General features: G+C 39.6%; 1 protein-coding gene across 1 annotated transcript in view; it reads right to left on the minus strand.

The window, feature by feature from the left end:
* Window positions 1-18711, minus strand: part of PDE11A (phosphodiesterase 11A) — a 428924-nt gene that overhangs the window by 188500 nt on the left and 221713 nt on the right. The window contains exon 6 of the mRNA XM_053597557.1: window positions 9172-9304. Coding sequence (XP_053453532.1) covers window positions 9172-9304 — 133 coding nt within the window. The remainder of the gene's footprint in view (window positions 1-9171; window positions 9305-18711) is intronic.

Consider the following 18711-nt stretch of genomic DNA (forward strand, 5'->3'; position numbering starts at 1 on the left):
AGTAATATTTAGTAGGTCTTTCCTATCTTAAATCCTTTTTTTTTTAAAACCAGATCATGAGCTTCAATGTCTTACATATTTTTCAAGGATCATGGAATGTAACAGAATAAACAGCGATTTTTGTTAAGGTTGAGGAATTTAAAGCTCAGAAACTTGGTTCTGGCTCTGTGAATTTCTTATATAACCATTCTGTCATAATTTTTCACTCATAACCAACAAGTTTGGCCTCAAACCCTGCACACTATCAAGCCCAGCAGGTGCCACTTTTGAAAGTGGACCCAAACAGGCTTGCAGGAGGCGAGTCATCACTAAGTCTTATCTGCTCTGCTCACCACAAGGAGGAGACTCCATTAAATATTTAAGACAATCACAAAGAGAACACTCAGCAGGGGGACAACTATGATTACTTGCCCCATGGCCTCTCAGCAGGCATCTGACAGCATCTGGGATAGGGTGTACATCACATTAAATGCATCTCTTTGTAGCTTCTCTCAAAAGGAAGCCCAACAGTTCCAAAACTGAGATTTCAAAATAAGGATAATTCTCTTGCTGTGTATCTTAGTCCAGAGCTTCTGAGGACTTCCAAGAAGTTATTACAAGGTAGGAAAGACACAGAAATTAGAAATCTAGTTTACTGACATACTTTAACTGTACACCTAAAGCAAAGCTTGGTAGAGTGAATTATTTCTTATTAACAGAAAATAGCCACTGGTGTCATGAATACCCAAACTAGCAAACTTTGCATGTTGTTCCAAATTGGAGAAGAAACTTCCAAATGCACACAAGTGAAGGTATTGGGTCAGCACCAGCATTTTGTGATTGGCAGAATCCACAAGATGGTCTGCTGGGCAAGTCATTCATAAGATCCAGCTGAGCAACTTCATTCATGAAATGGGAGCACCTCCCTGACCCACTGACACCAACCAGGAACATCTATTTGGGTTTCACTCGAGCAAAAACTAAACAATTATATTAAGCCACAGAGATGTTAGAGTTTATCTGTTGCCTTAACTAATACAAGAATTTGAAATGTAGGCACCAGGGCTATGTTTGCAGTATACAAATGCAGCCAGCTTTTAGCTATATTTCAGGAAATGGTGGGTGACTTGGGCTTGGGCCGTACATCCCCTGAAATGTGATCATCTCCAATGTGCCTAGGTGACCTAGTCCTTGAATGTCTGGCCACTCTTGTGAAAAGCCAGGTCTACATCCTGCTGGCTCTCATAAGGGAGGAACTGGTAATCGCTCCTGCATGGTTTATTAAGTATTTGTATAGGACTATTAAGTAGTATGCCAAGACGCCTAAGAGCAAGGCAAACAGGACCAAAAGGTAGATACTCTGGCCATAACTTCACGTCCCTGAGTGGAGAGAGGAGACAGGGTAGTAGCGAGTGTTGCCCAGGTAACCCCTCAGCAGCTGATGGTCCCACCAAGAGGCCACTCAGAGAAAGAACATTGAATGAGGAACTGTAAGGTCCAGAGACTGTGCCCTGCCTTGCAGAAGCTATATGGCCTTGGGCAAACCACTTTAGCTCTTCAAGTTTCGATTTCCTAGTCCATAAGGTAAAGGAATCTCTAACATTTTATTAACTGAAAGGTGATGTATCTATATATAGCATAAAATTCCAGCATAGGGCCAATCTATTCTGGGGCATTCTGTCCCATGGTGTGACATATTCTGATGAATGAGGGTCCTTCAGGCTCAGGAAAGAGAATTCAGGCAGCCAGAATTATCCACTGAGTCACGGAGAAACTTAGGATAGATACTAGTGCTCAGAATAACTGAGTTTCTGGCAAATTTATAATCATTGTGTAGACTTAGGCTGAGAAAATCTGTAGGAAAAGTAGCAAATGCTTTGAAAAACTTTCCCCACGCTATGTCTCTGCAAGTTATCATTCTTGTTAACCAACCTCAAATTATTCAGGAAAGTCAGTGCAGAGAACAAAATAGTTTTCCAGTGGTGACAGCAATTAGCTAAGATCCTATCATTGATGGCTAACTACAGACTTATGACTACTGGGAAAAATATGGACTCATGTTTGAGACTCAAGAAGAAAGGACTCAAACCTTTGCAGGAAGACAACATAATCCTAAAAGGAACTCTGTCTCTACGATGATTTTAGAATCACTTTTAGTAGTGGGGTGAAAGGATGAAGCAATTTCACTGTGTGATGGTATTTTTTTGTCTTGCGGAAAACATTTAATACACTAATGAAAAAGTAGTACCTGAAATTGTTGTCTTTATTTTATGATCCACCCCATCTTATATCAGGTGTGTGGGCAGAAGGTTCCAGCCTCTTAGTCTCTTTCTTAGGAGAGCCCTGTGGCTCAGTCTGAGTCTATTTTGTTCATTATTAACACAAACAGTTGCCAACTGTCCCTGAGGTAAGATATACTTGAGGACAGAAGAACCCTAAATAGATAGACAATTTTGCTTATCCCAGTGTGATACATAACACACACACACTCACACACACACATACACAATCTGTAGGACATATCGACTTTCAAAATTTTTCTTTCAGCATAAGAGGGGAAACATAAGGTAACTTTGAATTTCAATGAGAACATGTTAAAATTAGGGTACGATGCATCTTCAGATTTGCATTTAAAATCCAGTATTAGCTGGATGGCAGATAGAAAGCATTTGTGTGAAAGGCTGGAAAATAATGATGGCCTATGTTCATGCTTTATTATAAGGAAAGAAATGACTTCATGGAATAGTCCCTACTTACCCTATCCTAGTTTGCTGGCTTCAGATATCATTGCTTCTAACATCTAGATCAGGGCATGCAATTTTTATGCCTGATCCTTCAGAAATAACTGCTGCCTTTTTGTTTGAGAGTCTACATTGTTTGTTTTTATAGATCAGCAGGGCGGCCTGTCTTACTGGACTGGACTGGACTGTATGTGGAGGAAAATGTAACATGGCTGTATCACTAATCGGAAAGGGATGTGGTAAGAATCTGCCTGTAGATATGAGGATATGATATATTCGAGCTCACTAAATTACATTAGCAAGAAGAATTCTTGATATATTAATTGTGTTTACTAAATGTGCTATATTCCATAAGAAAAGAAGGACAATGATTGGACATTAATTTTTCATTCTTTGGTAAAGATAAAGAGGCTTATAGTTATGACCTAACATGTCATTCCAGGTACAGACTCTAGAAAAACTTTTAGACTTGAGCTCTTAGAGACATGTATAAGAACATCCTTGCAGATATATATATAATAGTAAAATACTGAATCCAAATGTCCATTAACATGACAGTGGATAAACAAAGTGAGGCTTACTCATAAAATGAAATATTTTACAGCAATGAAAATAAATGAATAATAATAATCTTATACAACCCATGTGATAGCCTGTTACTATTGAGAGAAAAAAAGTAAGCCAGAGAAGGATACATATGGTATTATTTAATTTAAGTAATGTTCAGAGGCATGCAAAATGTATTTGGCAGAGATTCAAACATATTCAATGAAACTATATACAAAAGGAAAGGAAATAAAGGGGGGGAAATAAAAGAGATCAGATTAGGGAAGATCAATACAAAATTCAGACATAATGATCACATTCTTTTTCTTAAACTTGCTGGTGTGTACCTAGGTATACACTGTATCTTGTTCTTTATACCTTTACACACACACACACACACACAGAAGAACCTCTGTAAGTTGACCACCCAGAGGACTATATCAAATAGGTCATCATATGGAGGTGGTCAACATAAGGAACGAGGCCTACTGCGCTGATACATACATGTGGTGCATGTCCAGTCTACAAAAATTAGGTCCATTTAGGAGGTGGTCAATGTATGGAGAGGTGTGTGTGTGTGTATAGTATATACATATATGTAATAGATAAATATTTGTTTTCTTTTGCTTTTTTGAGACAGTATCCCTATCTAGCACCCAGGTTGAAGTGCAATAGCATCATTATAGCTCATTGCACCTCAAACTCCTACGTTCACGCAATCCTCCTGCCTCAGTCTCCTAAGTAGCTGAGACCTGTAGGTATGACCTCCCATGCCCAGCTCATCTTTCTGTTTTTAGTAGAGATAGGGTCTCACTCTTGCTCAGTCTGGTCTTGCACTCTTGACTTCAAGTAATCCTCTGGTCCCAGCCTCCCAAAGTGCTAACATTACAGGATGAGCCACTGTGCCCAGCCCCTTTACACATATTTTATGAACCAATTTTTGAAAAGCAATGGTGTACTTTGTTGATTCTTTCCCCTAGTCTATGACTCTCTTTATGGTCCAAAACTAAGAGCAGAATAATAGCAACTCATATCAAATGTAGCACCCTAATCTGGGGTATGAAATGATCATCATCCCCTGACTTCTAATCAATGTGCTGCCTTTCTAACAATCGATTTTTCCGCATAGCAAAGCCTTTCAGTTTGTTCAGTTATGACTAATGTTAATGCAATTCTGACACCATTTCTTAACACAATTATGTATGTAGAACTCATTTCCTCAGTATTCTCTCTTTAAAATCAAGGAGCGAGAAACACAGGCAAAACTTCACAAAATCAGTTCTAACTAAGTCACAACACGAAAGTATATAAATGTTGACATCTGCAAGTCATTTTCACTGCACAGTCACAGAACCAAGCTGGCAGTGTTCTTCCTTACAAGATTACTCCAGAACTCTGGGCTATGTACTTCCCTAAGGACAGTAACTCAGAGCTCAGGTTTAGTGTATCAGAACTGAAGAGAGCTTGAGGGGGTCAGCATTAATGCAGGTAAGAAAGCGGCTGGATAGGACACAACTCAGAACCTTAGGTGTGCCTAGAAGGATTTCCAAGCAGCATCAAAACTCAGGAGGAATAGGAAATACATAGAAAATGTTCCCTGGGGAGGGCACAGACATGATGGCTGACTGGAGCCAACTTTCCACAGAGGCTCCCGTCCAGAAGGAGAGTAAAAGGACAGAAATTTAGCAAGTAACCTGGTGGATTAGAGCTGCACCAAGAGAGAAGGTTGAAGAACACACATCAATCACTCTGAGGCAAGCTGCGACCCCAAGGATACAAACAAAAGGTACAAAATCCATCATCAAGTGGATGGGAGTCCCCTCCCCTATGAGGACAGCTTGGAGTGCCCTGCAAACAAAAGAGCAGAGATCAAAGGTCCTCCCACTCCACTCCACGGGACAGACCCTCTGAAAACTGGACCTACCTCCCCTACAACGTGCCACGGCATTCTCCTGCCAGGCATAAAACTGTATAGAACTAGGGTGCCATTGTCTCTCTTGCCAGGCATAAAACTGTGTAAAACTGTATATATTCTCTACCTGCAATTCTGAGCTCCCAGTACTCCCCTCCACTCTCACTCTGAGGTCTGGAGGCCTGTCCCCCAGAGGTCCACATTCTTGAGTGATTTCTCAAGGGGTGTGGACAGGGCCTAGACTGCAGCTGGTCAGTGCTGATTCTGTGGCACAGGAGTGAGGAGAGGATGGTCGGCTGAAAGGGAACCACACTGGAGCGGCGCTGCCATGAGGCACAGAGCAACAGCCGTTTTTGGCAACAATAGGGCTCACTCCCAGATATTCCGAAGACACATCCCCTGTCTCCCTGGGCAACCAGAGGAGGCCGGGCATCTTCTCAGGTGGCAACCACCGCGGAACAGATCTGGGACAGAAATGCAGGCCCGGTGATTAAAGGGTTTGCCTGAGGCAGTACAGGCCTGGATGGAGCGCAGGGACCTACCGTTATTTGACCTTTGACAAGCCAATTAAAAACAATCAGTGGAGAAAATCAATAGTGATCAAAACAGCATGGTACTGGCACAAAAACAGAGAAGTTGATGTCTGGAACAGAATAGAGAACCAAGAGATGAATCCAGCTACTTACTGTTAATTGATCTTTGACAAGCCAATTAAAAACATTCAGTGGAGAAAAGATTCCCTATTTAACAAATGGTGCTGGGTGAACTGGCTGGCAACCTGTAGAAGACTGAAACTGGACCCACACCTTTTACCATTAAGTAAGATAGACTCTCACTGGATTAAAGATTTAAACTTAAGACATGAAACTATAAAAATACTAGAAGAGAGTGCTAGGGAAACCCTTGAAGAAATCAGTCTGGGTGAGTATTTTATGAGGAGGACCCCCCGGACAATTGAAGCAGCTTCAAAAATACACTACTGGGACCTGATCAAACTAAAGAGCTTCTGCACAGCCAAGAATACAATACGTAAAGCAAGCAGACAGCCCTCAGAATGGGAGAAGATATTCGCGGGTTATGTCTCCGACAAAGGTTTAATACCCAGAATCCACAGAGAACTCAAACGTATAAGCAAGAAAAGAACAAGCGATCCCATTGTAGGCTGGGCAAAGGACTTGAAGAGAAACTTCTCTGAAGAAGACAGGCTCACGGCCTACAGACATATGAAAAAATGCTCATCATTTTTAATCATCAGAGAAATGCAAATCAAAACTACTTTGGGATATCATCTAACTCCAGTAAGATTAGCACATATCACAAAATCCCAAGACCAGAGATGTTGGCATGGATGTGGAGAAAAGGGAACACTTCTACACTGCTGGTGGGAATGCAAATTAATACATTCCTGGTGGAAAGATATTTGGAGAACACTTAGAGATCTAAAAATAGATCTCACATTCAATCCTATAATTCCTCTACTAGGCATATACCCAGAAGACCAAAAATCACATTATAACAAAGATATTTGTACCAGAATGTTTATTGAAGCCCTATTCATAATTGCTAAGTCATGGAAAAAACCCAAGTGCTCATCGATCCACAAATGGATTAATAAATTTTGGTATATGTACACCATGGAATATTATGCAGCCTTAAAGATAGATGGAGACTTTACCTCTTTCATGTTTACATGGATGGAGCTGGAACATATTCTTAGTAAAGTATCTCAAGAATGGAAGAAAAAGTATCCAATGTACTCAGCCCTACTATGAAACTAATTTATGGCTTTCACATGAAAGCTATAACCCAGTTATAACCTAAGAATAGGGGGAAGAGGGAGGGGGAGGGAAGAGAGGGGGAAGGATGGGAGGAGGAAGGGTGATTGGTGGGACTACACCTGTGGTGCATCTTACAGGGGTACATGTGAAATTTAGTAATTGTAGAATATAAATGTCTTAACACAATAACTAAGAAAATGCCAGGAAGGCTATGTTAACCAGTGTGATGAAAATGTGTCAAACGGTCTATAAAACCAGTGTATAGTGCCCCATAATCACATTAATGTACACAGCTATGATTTAACAATAAAAAAAGAAGGAAAGAGTACCCTGGGGGAAGAGAATTCCAGGTGACTATAGAGAGGTGCTGAGTTTAGGGAATTTAAGGTTGCCCTGCGGAGATCTGCAAAGACGATCTGACCAAAGTTAAAACTCAAACTTGAATCTCAGTCTGTTGAAACAACAGACAAGGGAGACAGCACAGGGCAGGATTATGATTAAGGTCTGTGGAGGGTGAGAGATAGTAGGGCTGAGTCCTTGTCCATCTCCAGAGCCAGAGACCCGCTCTCAGCCTCTGTAAAATAGGGATGATGACCCTACTGCTCTGAGTAGCGGGATTAAATGTTCAGGTATTATAACTAACCTGTCCTCTGTTTTGTAACCAGTGTGATTGTTCTAAAGTACAACACCTGCCTCTCTTCTCTCATGTCTCATTTAAAACTCAATTGCTGCTTAGGATAAATACTCTAACTAATTTTTTTAAATTTCAAGTTATTACTGGGGCACAAATGTTTTTGGTGACATGGAACACTTTACTAATGCTTGAGTCACAGCTATCAGTGTGCCCATAACCCAACCAGTGTTCATTGTGCCCATTAGGTAGGTTTTGGCCCCTCCCCCACCTGTTTGGTTTCCACTGTTTTACATTCCTTTGGGCACATGTGTGCTCATCAGTTAGTTCCAGTTTAGTAGCCAATATATGTGGTGTTTATTTTTCCACTTTTGTGATACTTCACTTAGGCTAATGGCCTCCAGTTCCATTCAATTTGCTGCACGAGGCTTTAAGTCATCCTTTTTATGGCTGAGTGGTACTCCATAGCATACATATACCACTTTTGTTAATGTGCTTATAAACTGATGGGCACTTGGCTTGATTCACATCTTTGCAATTGTCAATTGTGATACAATAAACATTTGAGTGAAGGAGTCTTTTTGATGAAAAGTCTTCTTTTCCTTTGGGTACATACTCAGTATTGAGATTGCTAGATCGAATGATAGGTCTACTTTAGTTTTTTGAGAAATCTTTTCCTGTAGAATTTATAGTAATTTGCAATCCCACCAACAGCATGTGAGCATTCCTTTTTCTCTGCATCCACACCAACATCTGTTGTTTGGGACTTTTTAACAAACGCCATTCTAGCAGGCTAAGGTGATATTCTAACATCTTAATGCAGCTTTCAATGTCTATTGATGGTCTGGCCCTGCTTCCCTCTCCAGCTCATTGACTATGGCCGTTCAGCCCCGTTAGACTAAGTCAGCTACTCCCCTACTCCCCATGCTTACTCAGCATGGCCTGCAACACACGTCCCCCCACCCTTCCTCACTAGAAAGCTCCTGCTGCTTTTCAGTGCTCAGCCAGGCGATCTGAAACATGAAACTTTTCATTTTTTGAATATGTATTAAATATGTAAATATGTCTGTATATCAGTTCATGTAAATTCATCTGTATGGCATTCTGTACTACTTTAGAATGTACACTTTCAAATTGTTTTACCATATTTTGCCTATAAACACACTGTGTGTAGATAATTAACATTAAACAATAATACCAACCAATTTACTGTTTCTTGGGAGCAATTTGTGAAAATATGGTAGTTGTTCTAGCATCTACTGGGAAATAGTTTTGTTATTTATACATTTTAGTATTAAATATTTCACAGTTCAATGTAAAATGAACCCAATCATAAAACAGCAGCTGACTGAGGACAGCCATTTTGCCACAAGTAAGAGTAGCTTCTTGGAAGTTTTTCTGTCAGTCAAAAGTAGGCAGTTCTAAAAATCAGACCACAGGAGAAGGAAACAAAAGAATGGTCAGCAAACTCGGGGACTGATTTAATACAGTCAATCCGTATGATGTCCCTTTTCTGCTTCAAAAAGCAGAGTATGTAAGTTTGACGATGGAACCCTACAACGGCAACCACAGGGCTCCTCTCACCTCGGCATCAAAGCGTGGATCCTGGTAAGCATCGCTGATGTTCACTGGAAGGCCTGTTGAAGCAACCAGCTCGGCAATGCTGTTATTTATCAGCCAATCAGAGTAGGAAGACTTCTCCATGTTTTCTTTGAAACTTTCAGAGCCATAGCAGGGAGTAAGAAAATAGAGAAACATAAGTTTGCTTGAAAACAAGCATAAACTACACTAATAGCAGGGTTATCTATCCTCATTAAGAAGAGATAAGTGACATTACTCACAACAATAGCGATACTAATTAGAATCAGTAGTTACTTCAAAATCACTCACCCACTATAATGTATAATAAACAACCCCTTGGGTACAAACCACAGACTCTCTGTGAACCAGGAAGCAGCTCTAGGTTATAGTTAGGCCCCAAAGCAGCAGACATAAAACTCATAATCAGGTAATGATCTGTTAGGCCACACTGTGGCCTAACAAAATCCCACCAACTTCCCTAGCCTACCTCCCTTCACTAAACAGACTCGATATTTTGGTAGCAGGAAAAATGAAACCTCAAAATGGAGAAAAATCAGAAAACAAATTGAGAATTTGTAAAATTCTAAGTGTAGCAAAGCTTGTCTAGAGTATGTGTAATCATAGCATTTATTTTAATAACTATTTTAGCACCTTAGTATCTATTTTTGTAGTCTGTTTTTTAACAAAAGAACATTTCCTGCCTACAAAATAGCACTTTAAAGCCTGTTTTACTACTACTGACTCTTAACAAAACAGTAACTTAAATAACATCCATATTTGATTTGAACAAAAAATTTTACGCCAAATGACTTTGTGAATGTTCCCTTTTATCACAGACATTGCATTTACAGAAATGCTGCAAGATTTAGTCAGCTTCCCTGCTCCCTCTCTCCTTCCCATCTTTTCTTTCACAGGTGCATAATAAGCACTTGTATGAATTATGCAGACACAAAATTGTGTGCAGTTCAACAGCACTAGCAAGAAAAGTTTCACAGAGGATATCCAATTAGTGGCTTGGAAAATGGTGACTGAAATTATGTGAATGAATATGAACATCCTAGCTGAGTCTTGGATTTCTTAGTTGGTGCCTAAATCAGAAAAGGAAAAAGACGAAGTTCTTCAAAGAGAAGAAGCAGCTTTATTTTCTAAAACAAAAGAAAAAACAACAGAAAGTCTATGCTTTCTTTTCTCTTTGCTGTTTTGTACCTCTGAGAAATGAAATTTTATATTGAGTTGTAATGAAAGTAAAATCTAGAAGAAACTAGATATGAGGATCTAACTTGCTGAGGTCATTTCTCAGTTTATAAAGGTGTGGACTGAGTTCTGACCTTTCTCTCGGGGATCAATTGGCTTGTCAGCTTACCCTGTGCTGTCTGCACACTTTATTCCATACCCTAATTGTTAAAGTGTTTTGTGATCACACAGTTTGGGAAGTGCTGACCTAGAGTGTGGTATGAAGAGTGGGAAGCAGAGCTCCCAGGGGACCCTGGGGAGAGATCCGGGTAGATGAGTCAGGGAGAGGAACTTGAGAATAAGGGGAGTAGGTAGGACTGAGGAAGGAGCCAGCCTGACCAGCAAGTGTGGAAACTTTCAAGCTGGATCTTTCACAATGGGCAGGAGCTCAGCAAGGACAGATTGGAAGTATGGCAGTCCAGGAACTAGTTGGCAGTAATTAACACAGCCCCGGGTCTTCCACCTGGCGTGTTCTTGTGACACATCTCCCTTATTGGCATCATGCCAGTCCCTGTGTGTTAATAGTCCTCATGAGTGTGACAGCTAGTCCAGAACACAGTCCCCACTGTGGGTCTGAGCAGGATGGAAATGGGATGATCTCCTCCTTCATTCTAGACCCTGTTCCCACCACTGAAGGTTTTTAGGAGCTTAAATTAATATCCAAATTTGAATTAAAGAACTTTCTTGAGTTCAAAAAAATCTAACAAGAGATATTGAAGGCCAACTAATCCAACACTAAGATTTCAGTTTGGGCCAGAACCAAGATACAGAGACTCACTGCAATTTGGACATACGTCTAGAATTTGATTGATCCCAGGCCTTCACAGACTGTGGGTAAAAGTAAGTTCACTTCAACTCAGTGGTTCTTAGTTGCCATGTACATAATTGTCAGAGCACAAACAGAAACTGATCATCAGATACCCAGTTGGGTGGGAAGCATAGAGATTATCTATCATCATTAAAACATCTCATCTGTAATGATAAATTTGGCACTTATTTGTATTTGAGTCTAAACCTCCAGTCTTTGGGGACTTATTCTTTCTTTGAGGCTCCTTGTCAAAGCCCACTGCTTAGAAGCCACATGAGGGAGGCTGGCCACTGGATCCCAAGGTGCCAAAGCTTTAGGGAATAATACTCACTGTCACACTCTGTGCAGCATTTCCTTCTATGGGTCCCAACACCATACTGCCTGTGCCCACATTGTCACAAATTTCCTTGTTAAACAGCTCCTTCAGCCTTTGCCCACAGCCTCTCTTTTTAGGAAGAAGCTAGGACTTAGCTGTCCATCTACATACAGATGGGTACCAAGTGCCAACTCCCTTCAGCAAAAACAAAAACGTCCTTATAAATCACTGCATACAAGTGAATGTCTGATGTAATTGTTGGTAGGTATGCATGTGTGTTGCAAAGACACTTACTATACTCCAGTGTACAAGAGCAAAAAATGGCACAGAATTCTTAACAACTTGTATCTGTTGTTGAAAACCAAAGATCAGTTGAGAAACCATTCAAATGTTTCCAGAGTCTGACTTCTTTTAAACAAATCAATTCATCTATTCACATTTAATAACTTCTTACATTCATGTGATCTCACTATTTTGACCCCTGCAGTAGGAATGTTAAAAAAATTCTGACTTAAAGGGGAAAAAAACAGTACGCAGAAAAAAAAAATCCTTGAAATAAGGGGCTGACAAAAGTAAAATAAGTATAATTGATACTTAAATGTTAGTGAAACTTGTTCGAAAGGTAAAAATAAACTACTTCATAGCTTATTTTAACTCTCTAAAAAGTAGACTTCCTTAAGTTCAGGATTCATTCTAAAATAACAAGCTAACTGTAAAGAAATTCTTTATCTTCTAATTTTTTTAAATTTCAGATTAATATAAGGGCACATACAGTTAGGTTACCTTGTTTGCATTTGTTAGGTAAAGTCCAAGTTTCAGCTGAGCCCTTCACCCAGGAGGTGTGCCATAGACCCTTACATTGTACCTGATCAGTGAGAGCTTAGCACACTCCCTTCCTCTTCTCCTTCCCCCCTTCTTGAATTAAAATATGTTTTTCTCTTTTGTGGGCATGCAGTCGTTCATCTGTTAGTTTTTTATTAATATTGGATACATTGAATATTTGCTCTTCCATTCTTGCCATACTTTACTTTGGAGGATATTCTCCAAATCCTTCAAAGCAAATATAAAAAAATGTGAAGTCTCCATCTTTCTTTGTGGCTTTATAGTATTCCATGGCATATATAAACCACAAGTTTATTTAGCTATTTATGGGTTGATGGGCACTTGGACTACTCCACATCTTTGTGAATGTGAATTGAGCTGCTATAACCATTTGAGTGCAAATGTTTTTATGGGGAAATTATTTTTTTTCTTCTGGGTAATGGGATTCTGAGATCAAATGGAAAGTCTAGTTTTAGCTCTTTGATTATTCTCAAATCCTCCATACTTCTTTTCAAAAAAGGCTGTATTAGTTTGCAGTCCCACCAACAGAGTATACATATTCCCTTCTCTCAGCACCCATACCAGCATCTGCAGCTTTGGGACTTTGTGATGTAGGCTATTCTTGCTGGGTTTAGGTGATTATCTCAAGGTGGTTTTGACTTGCATTTCTCTGATGATTAGGGACAGATGAATGACTAAGAAACACATTAAAAATGCTCATCCCCCCTAATCATTTATCTTATAATTTTGCTGGAACCAAGGGCATAGGAAGATGTACGTTTTTAAGTGAGTTTCATGCAGAGGGCTGCAGTCTATTTTTTCCTGCTTTAGTTATATCCTGTTCCCAAATGTGAGATTCAAACTGACTTCAGAGAGAGCTTCATGAGCTCAAATATATTGATTGCGGAGGTATAAAAGAGATTTGACCTATTACAGAAAACACATAATTCCTGAAATGTGGCTGCCCCTGAAGTGAGGGCCAGTGGGGTAGACATAAACCTCAGGGTTGATAAGTTGCTGTGGCGTAAGAGGGAAATAAATTCAAGCACAACAAAACAAGATAAAATAAGATATACCAGGGGAATTGACTTCAACATCTTCTATTGTCTAAAAATCCTAGTTTAGCTGAAGATTTAAATACAGAAAACAAAATAAACTTAAGACTATTTTCAGAATTACTTCTCTAAAAAAAGAGTTTCTACATTAGAAGACAATCGGTGCCCGTAGCACAGTGGTTACAGTGCCAACCACATATGCCAAGGCTAGAGGGTTTGAACCTGGCCAGGGCCAGCTAAAACAACAATGACAACTGCAACAAAAAAAACAGCTGGGTGTTGTGGAGGGCGTCTGTAGTCCCAGCTACTTGGGAGGCTAAGGCAAGAAATTGCTTAAGCCCAAGAGTTGGAGGTTGCTGTGAGCTGTGACACCACAGCACCCTACCGAGGGTGATATAGTGAGACTCTATCTCAAAACAACAACAACAAAAAACATTTGAATATAATAACATTAATCACTAGATCGTGCCTATGTTGACTTTTCTGTTCTCAACGTAAGAGTTTACTTATTTGTCTTCAATGACACTTCTAAGAGAACTTCACTATTTCAAGAATGATCATTGGCTGGGACTGTAATAACTGCTGGACAGGAGTGGGGTGGATCTTGCATGAGATGACTGATAAGGTCTTTTCCTTTTTGCTGAAAGGATTGGCGCTAGGAGACCCGTCTGTATATGGATGTCAGCCCAGACTAGCCCTCACTTGTACAGAAAGGAGTTTGGGCAGAAGCTAAAGGGCCAGACCTTCAGGAAGTCCACAACAGGGACAATAGAATGTGACAAATGCCCTGATGGAAGGATATGCTAGACATGGGAATAGAGAAAAGAAGGGTCAGTTCTGCTTGGGTTAAGAATGGCATTTGGGGAAGCACTTCACAAAGGAAGTTGATCTAAGCTGATTTTTGGAGGATAAGTAAGAGTTTACATAGCAGAGAAAGAAGATAAAAACATTCAGACCGAATTATACCATGAGCAAAGCTTAGGAAGTGTGGGGTTTTCTGTCTTGGTAAGTAAATTATAGAGCTAACAGTCCGGATACATGGTGGAAGTCATTAATAAGGCTATAGTGGAAGAGGCCATCCCATACACCAAGTGGTTCCACAGCATAATTTGTCTCCAAAACAACGTCCATGGTTATAAGTCCCTCACCTGTATCAGTGGTCCCTGGAGTCTTGAGTTCCCCGTATATATATTCAAATACTGTCTGGAAACTCCCCCCGATTATCCCCAGGCACTTCAAATTTTCCATTTTCACACTTTTGAACTAACACTTTAATTCATGATCATTAATAAAGACTGTGACCATTCACTAAAAATAGATCATTAGAGTGGGAATAGAGGTTTCAACACAGACACAATCTATTTTCTCATTTTTAAGGAATGCTCATCCATTGTCCTGGCAGCTTGAGTATTATCCAGTGAGGATGGAATCCAGAGAGATGAAGAGTTGGGAACTCAAAGGATTTAGGACAGGTGTTTCTTTTCTATGCCTTACAAACAAAAATCAGGTTTTGATCTGCTGGTTATACATGGTAATATTTGACATTTTGTTTCATTGATTAGATGTCAGTCTAAACTTTGATTCACAAAGAGAAACTCCATTCCTTCCTTTATTCCCCTCAGCTAAGCCTCTATCCCTGGGGCCCTTCATGAGACCTCCAGCTGTGCAACATTATTTGAAATTGTCTTTTAATTAGGAGCTTAAGAAGCTAAGTCAATACCAGTGGGACTCAAAGATAGGATACCAGCAGGAGAGTCTCGAACACGCAGGACTGGGATATTAATAATCTCCCGATGGCTTCAGTATATCTTTGAAGGCTATCAAACAAGTCTTTTAGTTACATAAAAAGTAATGGGAGAGGTATAATTAGCAAGCAGAGCAAGCCTGCCTGCTCTCACTACATGGTAGAAGTCTGCTCTAAGTTGCAGGAGTTCTTAAAGATTATCATGACCTGTTAATGGATTTGCCTTTAAGGTCCTCCCTGAGGACACTTTATCACACTGCTCTCTCATTTTAAGCATTCTTTATTATCAGGAATTAAGACCTGGTGGCCAAAGGACACATTTTCTATCCCTCATTTCCTCAAGTTGTATAATTAGAATGATGAGATTAAACACCCCTCCAAGTTGGTGTCACTTTGGGGTTGTTAACTCCAGATGAGTGTCTGATGGCCTTGCTGTGAGTGGTTGGTGTCTACCGTTTAGCACAGTATAGTGACAACTGCTGGGTTTCACAGCTAAGCAAATCTGGGTGGTATTTTTATTATTTTTAAATTACTTATGCAATCTTTTTTTATTTTTGGGGATTCATTGAGGGTACAATAAGCCAGGTTACGCTGATTGCAATTGTTAGGTGAAGTCCCTCTTGCAATCATGTCTTGCCCCCATAAAGTGTGACACACACCAAGGCCCCACCCCCGTCCCTCTGTCCCTCTTTCTGCTTTTCCTTCCCTCCCATAACCTTAATTGTCATTAATTGTCCTCATATCAAAATTGAGTACATAGGATTCATGCTTCTCCATTCTTGTGATGCTTTACTAAGAATAATGTCTTCCACTTCCATCCAGGTTAATATGAAGGATGGAAAGTCTCCATTTTTTTAAAGAGCTGAATAGTATTCCATGGTATACATATACCACAGCTTGTTAATCCATTCCTGGGTTGGTGGGTATTTAGGCTGTTTCCACATTTTGGCGATTGTAAATTGAGCTGCAATAAACAGTCTAGTACAAGTGTCCTTATGATAAAAGGATTTCTTTCCTTCTGGGTAGATGCCCAGTAATGGGATTGCAGGATCAAATGGGAGGTCTAGCTTGAGTGCTTTGAGGTTTCTCCATACTTCCTTCCAGAAAGGTTGCACTAGTTTGCAGTCCCACCAGCAGTGTAAAAGTGTTCCCTTCTCTCCACATCCACGCCAGCATCTGCAGTTTGAGATTTTGTGATGTGGGCCATTCTCACTGGGGTTAGATGATATCTCAGGGTTGTTTTGATTTGCATTTCTCTAATATATAGAGATGATGAACATTTTTTCATGTGTTTGTTAGCCATTCGTCTGTCATCTTTAGAGAAAGTTCTATTCATGTCTCTTGCCCATTGATATATGGGATTGCTGGCTTTTTTCATGTGGATTAATTTGAGTTCTCTATAGATCCTAGTTATCAAGCTTTTGTCTGATTGAAAATATGCAAATATCCTTTCCCATTGTGTAGGTTGTCTCTTTGCTTTGGTTATTGTGTCCTTAGCTGTACAGAAGCTTTTCAGTTTAATGAAGTCCCATTTGTTTATTTTTGTTGTTGTTGCAATTGCCATGGCAGTCTTCTTCATGAAGTCTTTCCCCAGGCCAATATCTTCCGGTGTTTTTCCTATGCTTTCTTTGAGGATTTTTATTGTTTCATACCTTAAATTTAAGTCCTTTATCCATTTTTGTGAGTGGGGAAAGGTGTGGGTCCAGTTTCAGTCTTTTATATGTAGACATCCAGTTCTCCTAACACCATTTATTGAATAGGGAGTCTTTCCCCCAAGGTATGTTTTTGTTTGGTTTATCGAAGATTAGGTGGTTGTAAGATGTTAGTTTCATTTCTTGGTTTTCAATTCGATTCCAAGTGTCTATGTCTGTTTTTGTGCCAGTACCATGCTGTCTTAAGCACTATGGCTTTGTAGTACAGACTAAAATCTGGTATGCTGATGCCCCCAGCTTTATTTTTATTACTAAAAACTGCCTTAGCTATACAGGGTTTTTTCCGGTTCCATACAAAATGCAGAATCATTTTCTCCAAATCTTGAAAGTACGATGTTGGTATTTTGATAGGAATGGCATTGAATAAGTAGATTGCTTTGGGAAGTATAGACATTTTAACAATGCTGATTCTTCCCGTCCATGAGCATGGTATGTTCTTCCATTTGTTAATATCCTCTGCTATTTCCTTTCTGAGGATTTCATAGTTTTCTTTATAGAGGTCCTTCACCTCCTTCGTTAGGTATATTCCTAGGTATTTAATTTTCTTTGAAACTATGGTGAAGGGAGTTGTGTCCTTAATTAGCTTTTCATCTTGACTGTTATTGGTGTATACAAAGGCTACTGACTTGTGGACACTGATTTTATATCCTGAAACATTACTGTATTTTTTGATAACTTCTAGGAGTCTTGTGGTTGAGTCTTTGGGGTTCTCTAAGTATAAGATCATGTCGTCAGCAAAGAGGGAGAGTTTGACCTCCTCTGCTCCCATTTGGATTCCCTTTATTTCCTTGTCTTGCCTAATTGTATTGGCTAGAACTTCCAGCACTACGTTGAATAGTAAAGGTGACAGAGGACAACCTTGTCTGGTTCCAGTTCTAAGAGGAAAAGCTTTGAGTTTTACTCCATTCAGTAAAATATTGGCTGTGGGTTTGTCATAGATAGCTTCAATCAGTTTTAGAAATGTGCCACCTATGCCTATACTCTTCAGTGTTCTAATTAGAAAAGGATGCTGGATTTTATCAAATGCTTTTTCTGCATCTATTGAGAGGATCATGTGATCTTTATTTTTGCCTCTGTTAATATGGTGGATAATGTTTATGGACTTGTGTATGTTAAACCAGCCTTGCATCCCTGGGACGAAGCCTACTGGATCATGATGAATGACTTTTTTGATGATAAGCTGTAATCTATTGGCAAGGATTTTGTTGAGAATTTTTGCATCTATATTCATGAGTGAGATTGGTCTGCATTCTCCTTTTTGTTTGGGTCTTTTCCTGGTTTTGGTATCAGGGTGATGTTTGCTTCATAGAATGTGTTGGGGAAGATTCCTTCTTCCTCAATTTTTTGGAATAATTTCTTCAGTACAGGAATAAGCTCTTCCTTGAAGGTTTGATAGAATTCTGGAGTGAAGCCATCTGGACCAGGGCATTTTTTGGTTGGAAGCTCTTTTATTGTTTCTTTGATCTCAGTGCTTGAAATTGGTCTGTTCAGGAGGTCTATTTCTTCCTGGCTAAGTCTAGGGAGAGGGTGTGATTCCAAATATTGATCCATTTCCTTCACATTGTCAAATTTCTGGGCATAGAATTTCTGGTAGTATTAAGAGATGATCTCTTGTATCTCTGTGGGATCAGTTGTTATTTCCCCTTTATCGTTTCTGATTGAGGTTACTAGAGATTTTACTTTTCTATTCCTCGTTAGTCTGGCCAATGGTTTATCTATTTTATTTATTTTTTCAAAAAACCAACTCCTTGTTTCATTAATTTTCTGAATGATTCTTTTGTTTTCAATTTCATTGATCTCTGATTTGATTTTGGATATTTCTTTTCTTCTACTGAGTTTAGGCTTAGATTGTT

This window comes from Nycticebus coucang, chromosome 7, assembly GCF_027406575.1.
Source record: "Nycticebus coucang isolate mNycCou1 chromosome 7, mNycCou1.pri, whole genome shotgun sequence".
NCBI lineage: Eukaryota > Metazoa > Chordata > Mammalia > Primates > Lorisidae > Nycticebus > Nycticebus coucang.